Below are 16,500 nucleotides of genomic sequence, written 5' to 3'. Positions count from 1 at the left end.
GGCTGGCATGTGGTGCTGGGGGATTGAACTGTGGTCCCTGTGCTTTGCTAAGCTTGTTCTAAGTAGGTGCTTTAGACCACTGAGCCATCTCACCAGCCCTCAAAAATAAATTTAAAAAAAACAAAGCCTGAAATTTAGAGACTATAAATAAGAATGGGTCTTTTACAGGAGGAGCACTACTATGGACTCACATTTCAAAAAACTGTTGCTGGGGCCGGGGAGATGGCTCAGTGGAATAAGTGCTTCCATGGCAAGCGCAAGGGCCTGAGTTCAATCCCCGGTTCTGCCAAACAAAAACAAAAACAAAAGAAAACCTGTTGCCTTCATGGCCCCTGAATAGCATCACGGTCTAGCATATGAAAACATACGCAAGCCCCTCCATCCTGCACTCTGTAGAGCAGACCAGAGCTACATGGCCTTCAGCGATGCTGACATGACTCTCACCCCACAGGAAGACAAGGACCCCCCTCTAGGACGTAAGAGACACAGCAGGTCCTTACGGCTCTGGGATACAATGACGTTTCCATTATGAGCAAGGGAATTATACCAAGAACCTATTATCTAACCAGTGATTGAAATTTAATGATTTTCACTGAAAATCTGTCCTTGTGAAGATTCTTCAGACACACCTAGTTTGTCTTCCAAACTATGACTCTGGATGTTATTTTATGCTTGACAAGATTTTCTTATAGGGTTTCAGAGAATTATAAAAGGGAGAAAAAACTTTTAGTTCTCATTTTCAACAAAGCTCTCTGGAACCCATGAATAAAACCAATTCCTTCGGTATTATTTCACAAAGACCAAAATCTACAAATAACAAATGCTGACTATAAACTTTTTATGGACTGACATTTTTTCAAAGACCACAGAAATGTTTTCTCTAGGAGTTCAGTCAGATGGGGACTTGTACACAGCAACAATTTTGTGGCTATCATAGTCAGGAGGCTAATGAGGAGGGCAATGGTGTCACTCTGTGTCTCTCAGGGTCCTCAGCATGCATCCTATCCACGGATCAAGCTCAGCTTTCTTCACACTGGGGACTGTTGTTTTGTGGTGCCATCCCCTCGCTGTATGGCTGTACTTTTTAAAGAGCGAAAACCTTAATATGGAAGAACTGTGAATCTATGGTGTTTTAAAACAGCACTAAATTATTTGATTTGGAAATATATTGAATATTAAAGAAATACTACATTAAATATTATACTAAAGCCTAAAATACACAAAATCTGTGACCTGGAATTAGCCTACTGACCCATATATTTAAACACTGTGGGGGCTGGGGAGATAGCTCAGTAGAATAAGCACTTCCCTGGCAAGTGCAAGGGCCTGAGTTCAATCTCCGGGTCCACACATTAAATAAAAAAACAAAAAACAAAAAACAAAAAACAACCCACTGTGGAATCTCTGTTGTGCTAACAAGTGGGCAAAGAGAATACAAAATACAAAAAATATATTGAAAATTAAAAATATAAGGGCTGGAGAGATGGCTCAGTGGTCTAAAGCACCTACTTGAAACAAGCTTGGCAAAGCACAGGGACTGCGGTTCGATCCCCCAGCACCACATGCCAGCCAGCCCCCGCCCCCTGGTGGGCTGAGCTGGCCACACACACACACAATAAATAATAAATGTAATAAATAAAAATGAATGAATAATTAAAAAAAAAAAAGAAAATTAAAAATATAAAAAAGTTGGGTATGGTGGTAGCACACTCCTATAATCCCAGCATTCTGAGAGGCTGAGGCAGGAGGAGTGGAAGCTTAAGCCCACCCTTGGCATCTTATAGTGACCTAGTGAGACCCTGTCTCCAAATGAAAGGAAAGAAAGGAAAAAAGGAAGGAATGAAGGAAGGACAGGTGGGCCAGTGATATAATTGTGTGAAGGCTCAATCCCTAGTATCACAGAAAAGTCTTGAGTTTTTAAAAAGGAAGCTGTGAATTAAAGCAACAGGTCAACAGCAAGGAGAGAGTGTGAATGTCTGAGCAGGACACAACAGGTTGGGGCACAGTGACACTGAGTAGGAGGCACCTGCACGCTGACTTCCCTGGCTGTCCTTGCCAGGCCCAGCACCATGAGAGCCCAGTGTCATCACAGGGTTGTGTCCCTTTACCTGGCAGAGCAGCCCCTAGTCTACATCCTGCTATGACAATGTGAATTTTTTTTTTTTTTGGGGGGGGGAACCGAGGATTAAACTCAGGCCCTTGCGCTTGCCAGGCAAGCACTTACTCTATTGAGCTATCTCCCCAGCCCCTGAAATTTTTGAAAAGTTTTCTAAAAAATCAAAATCAGAACTCTTTTAAAGGAACCAAGATTTCTCTCCAAAAAATTTCAGAGAAAAACAAATATAAAGCAAAGTAAGATCTTAACTTATATATCATAAGGACACTAATTCTAGCTAAAGATTAGTGAGTCTACTTCTCCTGACAAACAACAAACTTGAGGACCAAACTCAATTTCTACTTTTATCAAGACAGAAAGGAATGTGTTTAGGGTTTCTCCATCTGGATTGAAGGTGAAAATGTCCCAGAGGAAAGAGGAGAAAGTGCTCGAGAGGTGGTGGGCACACAGGAAACTCAGCCAATTGCACTGTAGCACTGAACTAGCTTGATCCAGGGCTGCCAGCTGATAGGTCACTGTTATCCTTAGCCCCACCCTAAACTACTCACTGCAGCCCTTGCTGGAAGATCAAGCCCTCCCTATCTCCCTTGACTTCTGGAAAGAACCTTCTTCCTCCTCCTCTTCTTGTCTTCTTGCCATGGCAGGAATGTTACACATCTTCTCACCATCAACTAGGTCTCTGACTCTGACCATCCAAGCCTTTTTCTTAACCTCCATTCAATTCTTTCTATATTTACTAGTTTATTTATCTGAACGTTTTCTAGCTATCCATTAAACTCCTTCTAGGCCACCATGGGTGGCAAACATATGGCAGGTGTGTTATTGTGCTTTTAAGACATATAATTAATGTAAATATAATTAATATAAATAAGTCTTTTTTCTAAACTAAAAACACCGCTATTCATGTTTAATTGTAGTGTTGGTACTTTGCAATACGTAAGTGGGTTTTGGGTTACAGTTTGGGCATTTGGTCTCTAAAAGGTTCACCATACAACTCTGAAGATAAACTTCTTTAAACACATGTATTCTAAGACACAGCTGAATCCTTGAGCATTTTCACACCAGATTCCACACCAGCTAGTGATGAAAGCCAAAACATAACGACAGTGTCACAGCACAGAAACAGGTCCTTTGTGACTTCTGAGGGTACAGTAGAGGTGGTCGAAATAAGACATTTTAAAAACAAGAAAAGGGAGAGGGTAAAAATCATTAACAATTCAACAGAAAGCTTGGCACCTTCCTTCAGAAACATTTTTTAGCTCAGTGGCTTCTCCACATGATGTTTACCCACTGCATAGGAAATGACACAGCAGGTCTGCATAACTTGTTTACACAATTTGTATTACATCTTTATTTTCATTTTTGGTTATGGGATCATTTCTGCTTCTTCATATTTTTCACATTTTTAAAAATGTACACATTTATTTTATAGCAGAAAATAAGACTGCTAGAATTCAAGGTATAAACATAAAAGCTCTTGGTAGAAAATTTTAGCAAACATTCAGGTTCAGGCATCTTCCATAAACACACAGGTTCTGTTCTGGGTCTCTCTTTATTGCTGTATTAACTTGTGCACCCTGCTACAAAGCTGTCTTGTTCTTTGCAGGAGGACAACCCGTCACATCTTTTTATTCGTTATTCCACGCTCAGCATCACACTTACTCACCTGTGACTTGCTTGTCTGGAAGAGAAGGGATTGGAATGGCTGACCCAAACTTTACCAGGAGACGCTCATACAACCAGTCAAAGTGCTTATACCTGTGGTTTACAGATCGATTAGTGTTCTAGAAAATAAAAGAAGATGAAAAGTTACCAGTGCCAAATACAGAAAGTGAAGAAAAACATGCAAGTTCTAATTGGCAATGCCTGAATGCTACTGTAGGTCTTGCTAACACGGGTACTTACAGTAGGTGTTAACTGGTATTCAATGTAGCTCTTCAGGCCATACATTTTGGAACCTTTCCTGGGATCTGCTACCACACAGTCAAAAGTTGAGGTAGGATAAACCCACATTGGGCCATAATCTCCAACCTACACAATGTTTTAAGAAAAGTTAATTTTGTAACAGGGAAACAGCATAAATATAATTAACATAAATCAACAAATGGTTCTTGTTAGAACTAAAAGTCCTTTGGAGGGTCATTCTTGTTCCTAGTTGAGAAGATAGTAACCAATCCTTGTTCTCATCAGAATTCACAGTTAAGGAGGAACGTATTTATTGGGATGAACCCTTCTGTTCTCATGTGGGCAGCTCAGTTCATGAAGAGTATCAAGAACTGATCAGGCTTCTGATTTCCTAAGATGAGTGTACAGAGTAGGCTTAAATAAGAGACAAGTAATGTGAAGTTTGGGGGTACTCCAGGAAGGTCAGAACTCTCTTGGATCTAAGATAAAGACTTCACTGGACTGAAGTATTTATTGGATTTTCAACAAAGTTGGGGCTTGCAGGGAAACGAAAGGAATAGTTGAAATAAAGGTGGAAAACTGAGCAAGACCTTAAGAAGTTGGAACAAAGACATTCTAGGCAGTATATCTTGCTAGTTAAGAGACTGTCTTAGTTCTAAAGTTGGCAGTTATTGCCCTGGAATTGGAGAGCCAAATGTCCTCAGCTGCAGTATTACCTTGTCCTCAGAGATGTCACAGTGTCACTGTTGAGTACAGGTTCTACTGTGGCCACAGATATAGTTACATTTTCTACATGCCAGTCACCGGGTCTTTGGGCAAGTGACCAAGGTCTGGGACAGACTCATAAGTAAATACAGAAGTCAAACAATTCTAGAGCCTGCTCAGTGCTGCTTCACAGTGGTCTCCATCAAAAAGGAGAAACTGGTTTCCTGTCTAGCAGAGTGTTAGAAGACAGGGTCTCTCCTCTCTTTAGACCACCTGTCTGAAGCTGTATGTGATAAATCTATCGTACACTGATGGTTCTGTGAAATAAAATTCTACACATTTGGGCTTTTCAACAATGTCAAGTTACCATGAAATTTTCTCAACACTCTCCTTTTTGTATTTTTGCAGGGCAAAGAGGTAGCTAGCAGTTTCCAAATAGATACCTGGTTTGTGACAACACTTTGAATAGCACAGTTTTAGCCACAGAAATGGCTAATTGGGTTGGCCAGTGCCTGCTATACACTGTTTTACTACTGTTAGCAAGTTTGGTCTCCTTAAAAGTGAGACCCATGTTAACTTTTTTCTGGGACTCCTTGGAGAGAAGTACAGTAGGATGGCTCACTTCCTGTCCCTCGGATTATGCCTGACAGACATGGCTTCTCCAAAGACAGCAGGTTCCATTCTTTTGCCACTGTTCTTTTCTGCCTGTGAGTAGGGGCAAAGGTTTAGGAATTCAGGAGAGGCTTATGCACTAGAGCACTGCAGTCTTACCTAGGGGTAGGAGGAAGGAAAACTAGTTGAGTTCTATGTGGGGGTACAGAGAACTGACCTGTGAATTTTAAGCCTATGGATCATTTCTGCCAGCACTGCTAAGTGACAACGGATCTGCTTTTCCAAATATGGCTATTTTTATGTTGTTTAAAACGGTATCCAAGGCCAAAGGTGGCTGCAGAGAACCTTGACTTCTGAGGCTCACACACAGGCTCCTTGGATCATTCTCTGTATTATCAATAGTACGGTGTTAAGTTTTAGCTAGCTAGCTAGCTAGCTATTTACTTATTTATTTATTTAGTACTGGGATTGAACTCAGGGCCTTGGGCTTGCCAGGCAGGTGCATATGCTGCTCAGCTATCTCCTAGGTGAGCCATTCAGTTTACAATGAACAGAAATGATAATATATTTCAGAGGTCCAGATTGCACAACAGTGGGTTGTACCAAAGAACATTATGAAGAGTAACAGAGCATTTATTATTCTGAGAATATGTTATCTTCTTGAACTGGAATAGAAAAATAACTGGGGGCCAGGGAGATAGCTCAGTAGTGTTTGCCTGGCAAGCTTAAGGTCCTGAGTTCAATCCCCAGTACCGCAAAAAAAACCCCCAAAAAACAAAAAAAAAACAAAAAAACATGTGGTTGGGCCGGGGAGATAGCTTAGCGGTATAAGGGCCTGCCTGGTAAGTACAAGGTCCTGAGTTTGATCCCTGGTACCATAAATAAATAAATAACACTGGAACTAATAAAATTCTGGTTTTTGCTGGGGAGATAGCTCAGCAGAATAAGCGCTTGCCTGGCAAGCGCAAGGTCCTAAGTTCAATCTCTAGTACTGTAAAACAAACAAAAAAATAACCACTGAACTCTGTTTTGGGGCCGGGGAGATGGCTCAGTGGAATAAGTGCTTCCCTGGTAAGTGCAAGAGCCTGAGTTCAATCCCTGGTTCTGCCAAAAAGAAAAAGAAAAAGAACTGAATTACGTATCTTGGAATAATATGAGGGAAAAAACCCCTAACAGGTAGTCTGTAAATGAAACACTATTTCTAGGGAAGACATCCATTCACAGATTCAAAGAGGAATGAAAATAGTTTATAAATCACACTTGAATCTTAGACAAAGTGTCTAAGAAAATGACAAGAAAGGCAATGTAGGTCAGGCTGAGGAAAGACAGCTTCCTTCAGACTGAGATATCTGAGGAAGGCCAGCAGCCATAAAGGTGAAAAGGGCACATAGTCCTCATGCCACCTCAAGGTGGACAAGGAGAAAGCAGGGCACATTTGATAAAACACAGGTCCTTTGGTCAAGGTCAAGAAGGTGACTAAATATTGAGAGGTTTAATATGGGACAAAGGAGAAGATCTCTGAGAACAAATGGCTGTTGTAGTTGGAGGGGGTCAGGACCCAGAAAGCTCTACTAAAGCTACAGAGCAGGAACACAGGGCCATTTTCCTTAGTGACTGGACCTGAGGTGCAACTCTGGTTGGTAAGGCATTCATGCCCATGGGCCATATTTCACTAGTGGGTAGGGTTACTGTGCCTTCTACTGCTTTCCTTTGGCTTCCTTCAGCTTCCTTTCCCATGGAGCAGGCCTGTCTACTGGTTTCATGGCCCATATCTCTCTAAAGCTCCTGAGACAAGCCAAGAGTAGACCTTATGTTATGTTCTACCACTATCATGCCCATGACAAAGTTTACTTATTTATTTTGTATTTAGAACAGGGTCTAAAGGGTCTCACTACACAGATTGGCCTCATAGTGATTCTCCTGTTTTTCTGCCTCCTAAGCACTGGGATTACACCACACCCAGTCTCAATGGCCATCTCAGTGCACCCCCAGGGGCGGGGAAGGCTGGCATGGCAGGCTGGGGATTGAACCCCTGGCCCCTGCATCTGCCTAAGTCAGCGCTTTAATCTGCTGAGCTATCTGGCTGGCCCTCAAAGTTTATGTTTAGAATGTCAGGGCAGGATCATGATTTCTGAATTCTGTGGAGTTTTACATTTAATGAAAACGATACATATGTAATTCTTTAAAAGCCTGGCACAAACAGAAAAAAAAAAAAAATTAACTGAACTACTCAGAAGATAATTACCCCAAATTTGCTTTGAGGAATGAGGATAAAAGGGGCTCTTGTTACAGTTACTTTGTCTGGAGGTTTCTAGATTTTCATACTTTTCAAAGATGTGGAAACAGTAAGAATATACCATTTCTGCAATTTCATCAATACAGAACCTGACTAGTGTTCCTCACCCTTGTCTGTGCCCACAGTGACTACCTTCAAACCTTTCCTTAACTAATAGTTACAGGGTTAAGTCAGCAAGATCAAAAAATAAGCAAGTTTTTTTCCCAGAATTATGTTTGGAAATAGATATTGTCTAGGTAGAAAACGCATCAGCAATCAAAATATTGGATAAAGAGTCAGTGTCATATAATACTCATTTCTTTTTTTCTTTTTTTGGTAGAACCGGGGATTGAACTCAGGCCCTGCGCTTGCCAGGGAAGTGCTTATTCCACTGAGCCATCTCCCCAGCCCCAATACTCATTTCTTTATGATGGATTAAATTCTTATCATACCCTTCTGCTTTTATATGCTAGTTCCTTTACTTGACCTAACAGATGGTCTGCTGCAAGACACACTAGTACCAGCATAAGGAGCTTTCTTCAGATAATATGCTTCTACCTTGCCAGGACAGAAACTTAAATTACCTGAATTAAGCTTATTAGTTAAGTGTATAGATCTGGTTAAAAGGGACATAAAATATACTTTAAAATATTTTAGAAAATTATTATAAGAATATGTGTTTGAAATACACATATATCTTGAATGCAGTTTGAATAAGACTACCTAAACAATAACAGACATTTACACTAATTATCTTCAGTACTCCTAAAATATTAACATATCATCAGTCATTTAGGATGGTAAATTCAAAAGACTGATAATCTTTTTAGCTTTGAAGAATGACAAAAGACCTTAGAAACAAAGCAAACAAAAATGAAAAACTTACAATGATGGAAATTTTCTCTTTGGGTTTTGCTAGCTGCTTGGACAACAAATACTGTTCCATTCCAGGTTTTGCAAATCCAGGAAATCTAATCATGAAGATAAATGCCTGTTAGTCTTACGTCTTTCCTCATAAGAATTCCACAATTCTTACCACGTTACTGTAAAGACACTGGTTTTAACCTTGTTCAGTCTCTGAGATATACCAGAACTGGAAACTGCGGTAAATGAAACTCAGTGTAATCAGATTGTTCAATGGCCAGTAACTCACTCGCTTAAGCAGTTTGACTCTGGTAAGTGTGCTCTTTATGGGTACCCCACTTACTTAACTGGATCTGCAACACTCCATCACAAACGTGCAGACTTGCAAAGCCTAGCTGCCCTAGTACCCAGCAAGCCAACTTTGCCGGTCACCTGAGGCAGCAGTCACATGCCGGCACACCTACAGCTGCACTACAGGTGTCTGCCAGTACCCTCCAGGAGGCCGCAGGTATCCCAAAGGCACTGCCACTGTTCCCAAGCAGTTGCGTTTCATTTTAGAACTGCTTTCAAAGCCGATTTGTGAGACATGCCAGGAAGGAAGTCTTCTTAATAAACAGATTCAAAGTATAACAGATACAGTCGGTTACTTCTGGGAATCAAATCCACATCCAAAGAAAGTTTCTAAAATTAGAGAATAACTAGAATACCATCCAAAGTGCTACTTTTTAGGCTTGGGGTATGGTTCAGGTAGAGTACTTGCCCATATGTTTGAGGCCACAGGTTCAATCTCTAAAAAAACAAAAACGAAGTGCTACTTTTGAAAAAAAAAAAAAAAAAAAAAAGATTACTTTGGGCTTGCTTTATTTATTTTGCGGTACCAGGGATTGAACTCAGGATCTTGCGCTTGCCAGGCATACTTTGGGCTTTAGAATTTTCTTTTAATAAATACAAAAAAAATCAGAAAGCAAAATACCTAAAATAGGAAATGCCCAGCTAACCTATTTTCATTCCCACACTGAGCCAAAGGCTAGTGTGACACTCTTATGGCCGAATCCCTTTTTCTTTCATTCCTAAGTGTCTTCTACCCCATAGTCCCTCTCCCTGGACACTCTAACACAGTGGATACAGGACAGAACAAAGAGGAGCCTCAGACTTGGCTAGGTCTGGGTTTGAACTCCAACTATGTACTTGGCTGCTTTAGCAGCCTGAGTCTCCTTGTATAAAGAAAAGGACCAAGATGACCCACTTCCTACGGTTCCTAAAAAGAGCCCAGAAGTACATGTCCTCACTGCAGCCTCAGACAGGGCTTTCTCTGTGCTTCTCCAGCATGTTGGACAGTGGTGCTCTACATTTATCATGACACATTGTCTCTGTTCTTTCACACATTACAACAGAGGGACCTCAGAGAAAATGTTTGTGTTGCTAGGACCTGGAGGCATTCTGAGAACAGGCTAAATGCTTAAAGAATTAACAGGTTAGCCAAGAATCCTTTCACCTAAGAATCTCTGCTTTTGTGGGGATCTCATACAGTGTAACTAAATCAGAGCTAAATGCAGAGAAAATGGCAAACTTTTTGCAAGACTCTGTTAATGACTATACACAAAGAACAACAGCGTAATTTACTAATTAAGTGAAAGTTATTGAGATGGTTTCTCACAATGCTCAAGCATAAATTTTTTATCTACTTTTAAGTTTATATTTTATGACTAACATATTTTATATAAAACTGCTAACGTGTTAATACTTTAAAAAAATTTACAATTATTCTAAGTTTATATGATCGTTTGTCTATTAGTTTAACTAAAAGAAGATTTTAAGTTGTTCCCAGCACCCAGACAGACAAATGTCTTAGGGGTACAGGTTCAAATCAGGGCTGCTCTAACTTGATTTCAACCTGGAAGGACATGTTAGAATAGAATGAACCCTTAATTCATTTAGAAATGAGGAAACTGAAGATTGAAGAGGGCATCAAAGGCACAGAGCACATCAGAGAGAGTGCAGAATGGAGTAAGAAACCAAAGTCAGAGCCAAACACACTGGCTGCATAACCATGGCCATTCAGTCTTCTGGAGTCTGTGTTTTTAAAATGAGGGCCAAGAGGCCATTTTAAATAAGTTTAAAATACAATTTTTATTAAGGCTTGAAGCGCAAGTAAGAGGAACACACATCACTCAAATTTGCATACCAATTTGAGTCTAAGAAGATTCAGGGGCTGGGGAGATGGCTCAGTAGAATAAGCGCTTGCCTGGCAAGTGCAAGGGTCTGAGTTCAATCCCCAGTTCCTCCAAAAAAAAAAAAAAAAGGAGATTCAGTCACTAATGGATGGTGTATGCCACTAACTGACCATGACAATACATAATGGAAGAAACTGGGGTAGCAGTTAAAAGAAGTGTGCAGTCAAAAAAGAGCTTATTTAGTACTTCATGTAATTTACAGACAATGGAGACCCTGCAGGCCCCATTCTGCTAGAGCAAGACCTTAATCCTACTATCTAGACACATGCAAAACACCATGCTTTCAACTGATTCCAGACATACTGCAAATTTCTTTGATACACACTTTGAATCATAAACTTCAATTATTGAAAAAAAGGAACAGTATTAGACCCGGGATTGAACTCAGGCCCTTGCACTTACCAGGCAAGAGATTATTCTACTGAGCCATCTTCCTGTCCTCACAGAATAGTAATTTTAAAAAATAAACTATTTTAGATCTTTTTTTGGTGGAACCAGGGATTGAACTCAGGCCCTTGCATTTGCCAGGGAAGCACTTATTCCACTGAGCCATCTCCCTGGCCCCATAAAGCTTGTTAGATCTTTTTTTTTTTTTTTTTTTTTGAAATAAACTATTTTAAACAAAGCTGCTAGAGGAGTACTGGAAGATTCTTAGGGATATCAAACACTAGACTTTTTTCTTTCAAATCTATTTATTTATTTGTTATAGGGTCTTGCTATGCCACTCAGACTTGTAGTGATCCTCCTGTCTCAGCCTCCCCAGCACTGGTATTATAGGCATGTGCCACCAAGTCTGGTTTTGGTGACCAGCTTGGCATGTCCGGGGTTTCAGGGCCAGCACAGCATATGGTACCAGAGACTGAACTTGGGTCCTTGTGCTTGCCAGGCAGGCGCTTAGAATGCCAAGCTATCTCCCCAGCCTAGACCTTTTGCAAGCTACACTGGTATAAAGTAGATTTATCCAGAACTCTCACCAAATGTCCTACAACGTTATACCATATTCTGTCTTTCCCATGTTTTCCTATTAAGCATTAGATTTAGGCTAGAGTCTAAGCGCCTTCCTGACAAGCACAAGGACCTGGGTTGGATTCCCGGAACCCTGGGTGCGCTGTGCCGGCCCTGAAACTTGGTGTGGTGGTGCACATCTGTAATTCCAGCACTAGGGAGGCTCAGATGGTAGGGACACTATTACTCTGAACTGCATAGTAAGACTCTGTACCAGACAAATAAATAAGCAAATGAAGTACTTTTTAAAAATGTAAAATATCCAATGTATAAAAAAAAAAAAAATAAATAAATCACTAAATTTACAGGGGCTATAAAATTTTTTTTTCTTAATCTAAGAGAAACACAAGTGAAAAGATAGACCTAAGCAGCTCGTCACGTATAGTTGCTCAGAGCACGCACCTCGGTTACTAAGGCCTAAGCGCCCTGACACAGGCCCCCTGTGTGAGCTTGGACGCATTCTCCTTGCGCTTTAGTTTTCCCCAAAGTAGAACAGGGATTATATGTAGCACAGAGACATTAAAATACACACAATTTAATTTGCTCAGGGCCCAATACATGTGGTTAATAAAATAGTGAAACAATTGCGGCCGGGGAGATGGCTCAGTGGAATAAGCGCTTCCCTGGCAAGCTCAAGGATCTGAGTTCGATCCCCGGTTCCAGCAAAAAAAAAAAAAAAAAAAAAAACACAAAACCAAACCTTTGGGGCTGGTGGGATGGCTCGGTGGTCTGGAGCACCTACTTGGAGCGGGCTTGGCAGGGCACAGGGACCACGGTTCAATCCCCCAGTGCCACATGCCAGCCCGCCCCGCCCCCTGGTGGGCTGAGCTGGACACACAGACACAGACACACACACAAATAAATAAATAAATAAATTAATTAAAAATAAAATAAAATAGTGAAACAGTCACCAATGAGTTGTTATTAACATCATTTTTAGCTTACTATATAAATTATATTTTAGTAATTACTTTTAGTAATGAGCCTTAAAAGTTGATAAAAGTAAAAATAATAAAAGCTATTTGGCAGGTAATTTAATACAATAAATGTTTCACTATTAATTCTGTAAAATAAAATAAATCAGCTTTCAAGCTAAGATCCAAATTAAAATGGCTAAAATTTACCCAAAATTCAGTAGGTCACTGAATAAAGAAAAAGTCAACTGCTTCTTTGTATTTTTTATATATTCCTACAAAGACGGTGCCTTCTATTTCCATTTATACGTACTTGTTAAGTGGCAGCTTCATCGAGGAGGATCCTGGGCGACTGTTCCCCCGCTGAATACCTCCTGCTTCAGCTGCTTCTGGATCCTTAAAGTACGGAGAGGACTTGGGGTCATCCCAGTCTTCATCCCATTCATCATCGTCACCAGTTGCTAAAGGTGGGGACAGCAGATTATCAGTATAAAAAAATACAAAAGGAATTAAATTTTTAAATTTCTGATAACTACTGAAATGAGCTAATCAAGTCTTTAAAGGGACAAAAAAGGACTTAAAATAGAAATATTGGAGCTGGGGAGATAGCTCAGTAGAATAGGCGCTTACCTGGCAAGCGCAAGACCTGAGTTCAATCCCCGGTTCCGGAAAAGAAAAAAAAAAAAAAAAAAGAAATATCACATGGATGTTACAAAAGCAGGCTTTGTAGCCAGACCATCTTACACCTGAAGGTTGCATATTACAAAAGACAAAAAACAACTTAAACAGGATGGTCAGGTCAACTGATGTTAACAAGAGAACCAAGAAGATACAATGGAGAAAGGACCATTTCATCTGTACATGGCATTGGAAAACTGTATTATCCATGTTCAGAAGAATGAAATTGAACCCTGATCTTACACCATGTACAAAAACAAAATGAATTAAACATCTAAATATAAGACCAGATAGGATAAAATTCCTAGAGGACAGCATAAGGGAAAAAATTCCTATCACACCAGAAGCTAACATAATGAAAGCAAAAATAATGTGTGAATACATCAAACTAAAAAGCTTCTGTACAGCAAAGAAAAACAATAAATGAATCAGTTGTGAACTGGGAGAATGCATTTGCAAACTATGTATCTGATAAGGCATTAACATCCAAATTATATAAGGAACTCACACAGTTCAACAGCAAATAAATATGGTAGACTTCCTTACCCAGAGTTTCATTTGCTACAGTTTTAGTTCTATGTGGTTAACCATGGTCTAAAATGCTAAACAAAAAATTTCAAAAATTACCAATTCTACATTGCTCTATTTTGAGCGTCATGGTGAAATCACGTGCCTTCCTGCTCTGTTTGTTCACAAAGAAGAATCACTCCTTTGTTTCGCAGTACACACTAGCCATCCATTAGCCAGCAGCCACCTGGGCGATTGATCAGACGGACTATTGCAGCATCATGGCGCTTGTGTTCAAGTAACCCTCAGTTTACTTATTAACGGCGTCAAGGCAGAAGAGTAGAGAAGATGGCAACTCAAATATGCCAAGAGAAATAGTACAGTGCTTTCTTTAGGTAAAAAAATGAAAATTCTTGATTTAATAGAAGGTTTCTAAGATGTATGGTAAGAACAAATTTATGGAACAATGAAAAGGAAAAGGTTAGCCATGCATGCTAGTTTTGTTGTTATACTTCACATTATAAATGTTTTATAAGTGCTTCCTTAAGATTAGACAACAGGTATATGAAAAGGTGTTCACTCTAAGTAATCATCAGAGAAACAAAATTCAAAAGCACTATGAGGTGTCACCCTCTACCTAGCACAACAGTTATAATCAAAAAAGTCCAGGGGCTGGGGAGATAGCTCAGTAGAATAAGTGCTTGTCTGGCAAGTACAAGGTCCTGAGGGGAATGTAAATCGGTTGGTACAGCTATTAGAGCAAAGAGAATGGAGGTTTCTCAAAACATAATAAACAGAACTACCTTATGTCTTAGTAATCACTCTTCTAGATATATAACTTTAAAAAAAAATGAAATCACCTCATAAGATAATTTTCGCCTCATAGAGATAATGTTCAGTGCAGCACTATCTGCAAAAATAGGCTATAGAATCAACCTACATATTCATCAACAGATGAACAGATAAATTGTAGCATAGATATAAAGGAAAATATTATTTAGCCTTCATAAAAGTATAGTGCCCTTTGTGATAACATAGGTGAATCTAGAAGACATTATATTGAGTGCAAAAAGCAAGACATAGAAGGACAATGCTGTGTGACTTCACTTTTATGTGGAATCTTTAAAAAGCTGAGCATACAGAAGCAGAGAATGGTGGTTACTGGGTGGGGAGGTGTAGGTCAAAGGGTACAAAGTTGCCCTTATGAAAGAGTAAGTCAAGAGATTTTATGAGAACTATGAAGACTGTCACTAATGACACTGTAGAGATTTTTCGGTGCTCTAACCACCACACACACATAAAAGTAGACATGTGAGGTGATGGATATGTCAACTGATGACTGCAGTCACTTCATCACTATGTATACTTAAATCATGATACATGGTATACTTTAAACATAGTCAAATGTTTAAAAAGCCTGTCTAAGTACCATCAAAACAATACATGCTAGAGAAATGTGAACTGTTGCTAAGAGGGTATCTTTTAGGAGCCTCTAAACTGACAAACATAAACTTACAAATAAGCTTTAAAAAAATACTTCTTAGACTGGGGAGGACAAAAAGAATGGCAGACATTTAAAAATTAATTGTTTAACACCAGTAAAAGAGAAGGGCAATGAAAAGGAGACAGAATAGGACGGGCTGGAGTATGGAGGAAAAGAATTGGCCAGCGTCACAGCCTAACATTCTGACACTGGCCCCTGTGTTGGCTCTCCTCCTCCTTCCTTCCCCTTTTGCACTGTTTTATGCCTTTCTCCACCCCAAGGACCTGAAGTGCCCTCTACCTTTAGGCTCTAAGAGTACCACCACAGAGAAGCTGCGAGACAACTGACAAAAACATAAAGAAAACCAACGATCACAAGGATCTGGGCCTGGTTATCATAGAACTGGATATCAGCAGTCCAGCTTCAGTGTTTCCAGCCACCCCACACTCCTGGCCCTGCTGACTGATGAGCTTATGACTGTGATCTAAACTTTGTGGTTTCTTTTGTTTTTCTTAAGAGAAAGGGTGTAGCCTCTCTCTGTTGCTTAGGCCATCTTCAAATTCCAAAGCTCAAGGATCTTCCTGCCTCAGTCTGCTGAAGTTGCTGACTTACAGAGACACAGTATTACACCCAGTTTTCCTTCTCTGACATTTTTCTTCTTCTGCAATCCTGGGGATGGTACCCACAGTCTTTGTACTGAGCTACCTCTCCAGCCTTTTTATTTTACCACAGCCTTCCAGAGTGCAGAGGTTACAGCACATGCCAGCCACCGTGCCCTGCATTGTTATCTGGTTTCTCAGTGCAAGTTCTTTCCCCTTCAGCACAGACCTACAATTCTGTGTACACATACTTACAGATGAGACAGGATGCGAAGGTCATAAAAAGGAATGAGTACACTTGTCTTTTGTTTGCTGCTTTGTTTGTTTTGAGGACAGGGTCTCTGTTTGTAATTCAGGCTGGCCTTGAACTCACGGTGATCCTCCTGCCTCAGCTTCTTAAGTGCTGAGATTATCAGCATGCACCAATATGCCCAGCATGCCTTTTTATTTAACTTCAGAATAGACATAAATGCCCTTTCTTAATTTCCGAATTGTTTCCTTTTCTATACATATTTTTTCTGCTTCAGTTTTTGGGCTAAAAACCCAAATAACCCAGGAGTGAGACAGGTGGTTAGTAGAAAAATAAACCATCCACAAGCAGCA

The 16,500-nt window shown here is 40.1% G+C and overlaps 1 protein-coding gene across 1 annotated transcript in view; it reads right to left on the bottom strand.

Moving 5' to 3' along the window:
- Positions 1-16,500, bottom strand: part of Snx9 (sorting nexin 9) — a 107,231-nt gene that overhangs the window by 30,394 nt on the left and 60,337 nt on the right. The window contains exons 7-10 of the mRNA XM_023712216.1: positions 12,944-13,091; positions 8,500-8,584; positions 4,022-4,147; positions 3,783-3,900 (exon numbers count right to left, since the gene is read on the bottom strand). Coding sequence (XP_023567984.1) covers positions 3,783-3,900; positions 4,022-4,147; positions 8,500-8,584; positions 12,944-13,091 — 477 coding nt within the window. The remainder of the gene's footprint in view (positions 1-3,782; positions 3,901-4,021; positions 4,148-8,499; positions 8,585-12,943; positions 13,092-16,500) is intronic.

This window comes from Octodon degus, unplaced genomic scaffold, assembly GCF_000260255.1.
Source record: "Octodon degus isolate 3935 unplaced genomic scaffold, OctDeg1.0 scaffold00024, whole genome shotgun sequence".
Lineage (NCBI taxonomy): Eukaryota > Metazoa > Chordata > Mammalia > Rodentia > Octodontidae > Octodon > Octodon degus.
The sequence above is the reverse complement of the archived record's forward strand: the minus strand, read 5'-3'. Positions and strand labels throughout refer to the sequence as shown.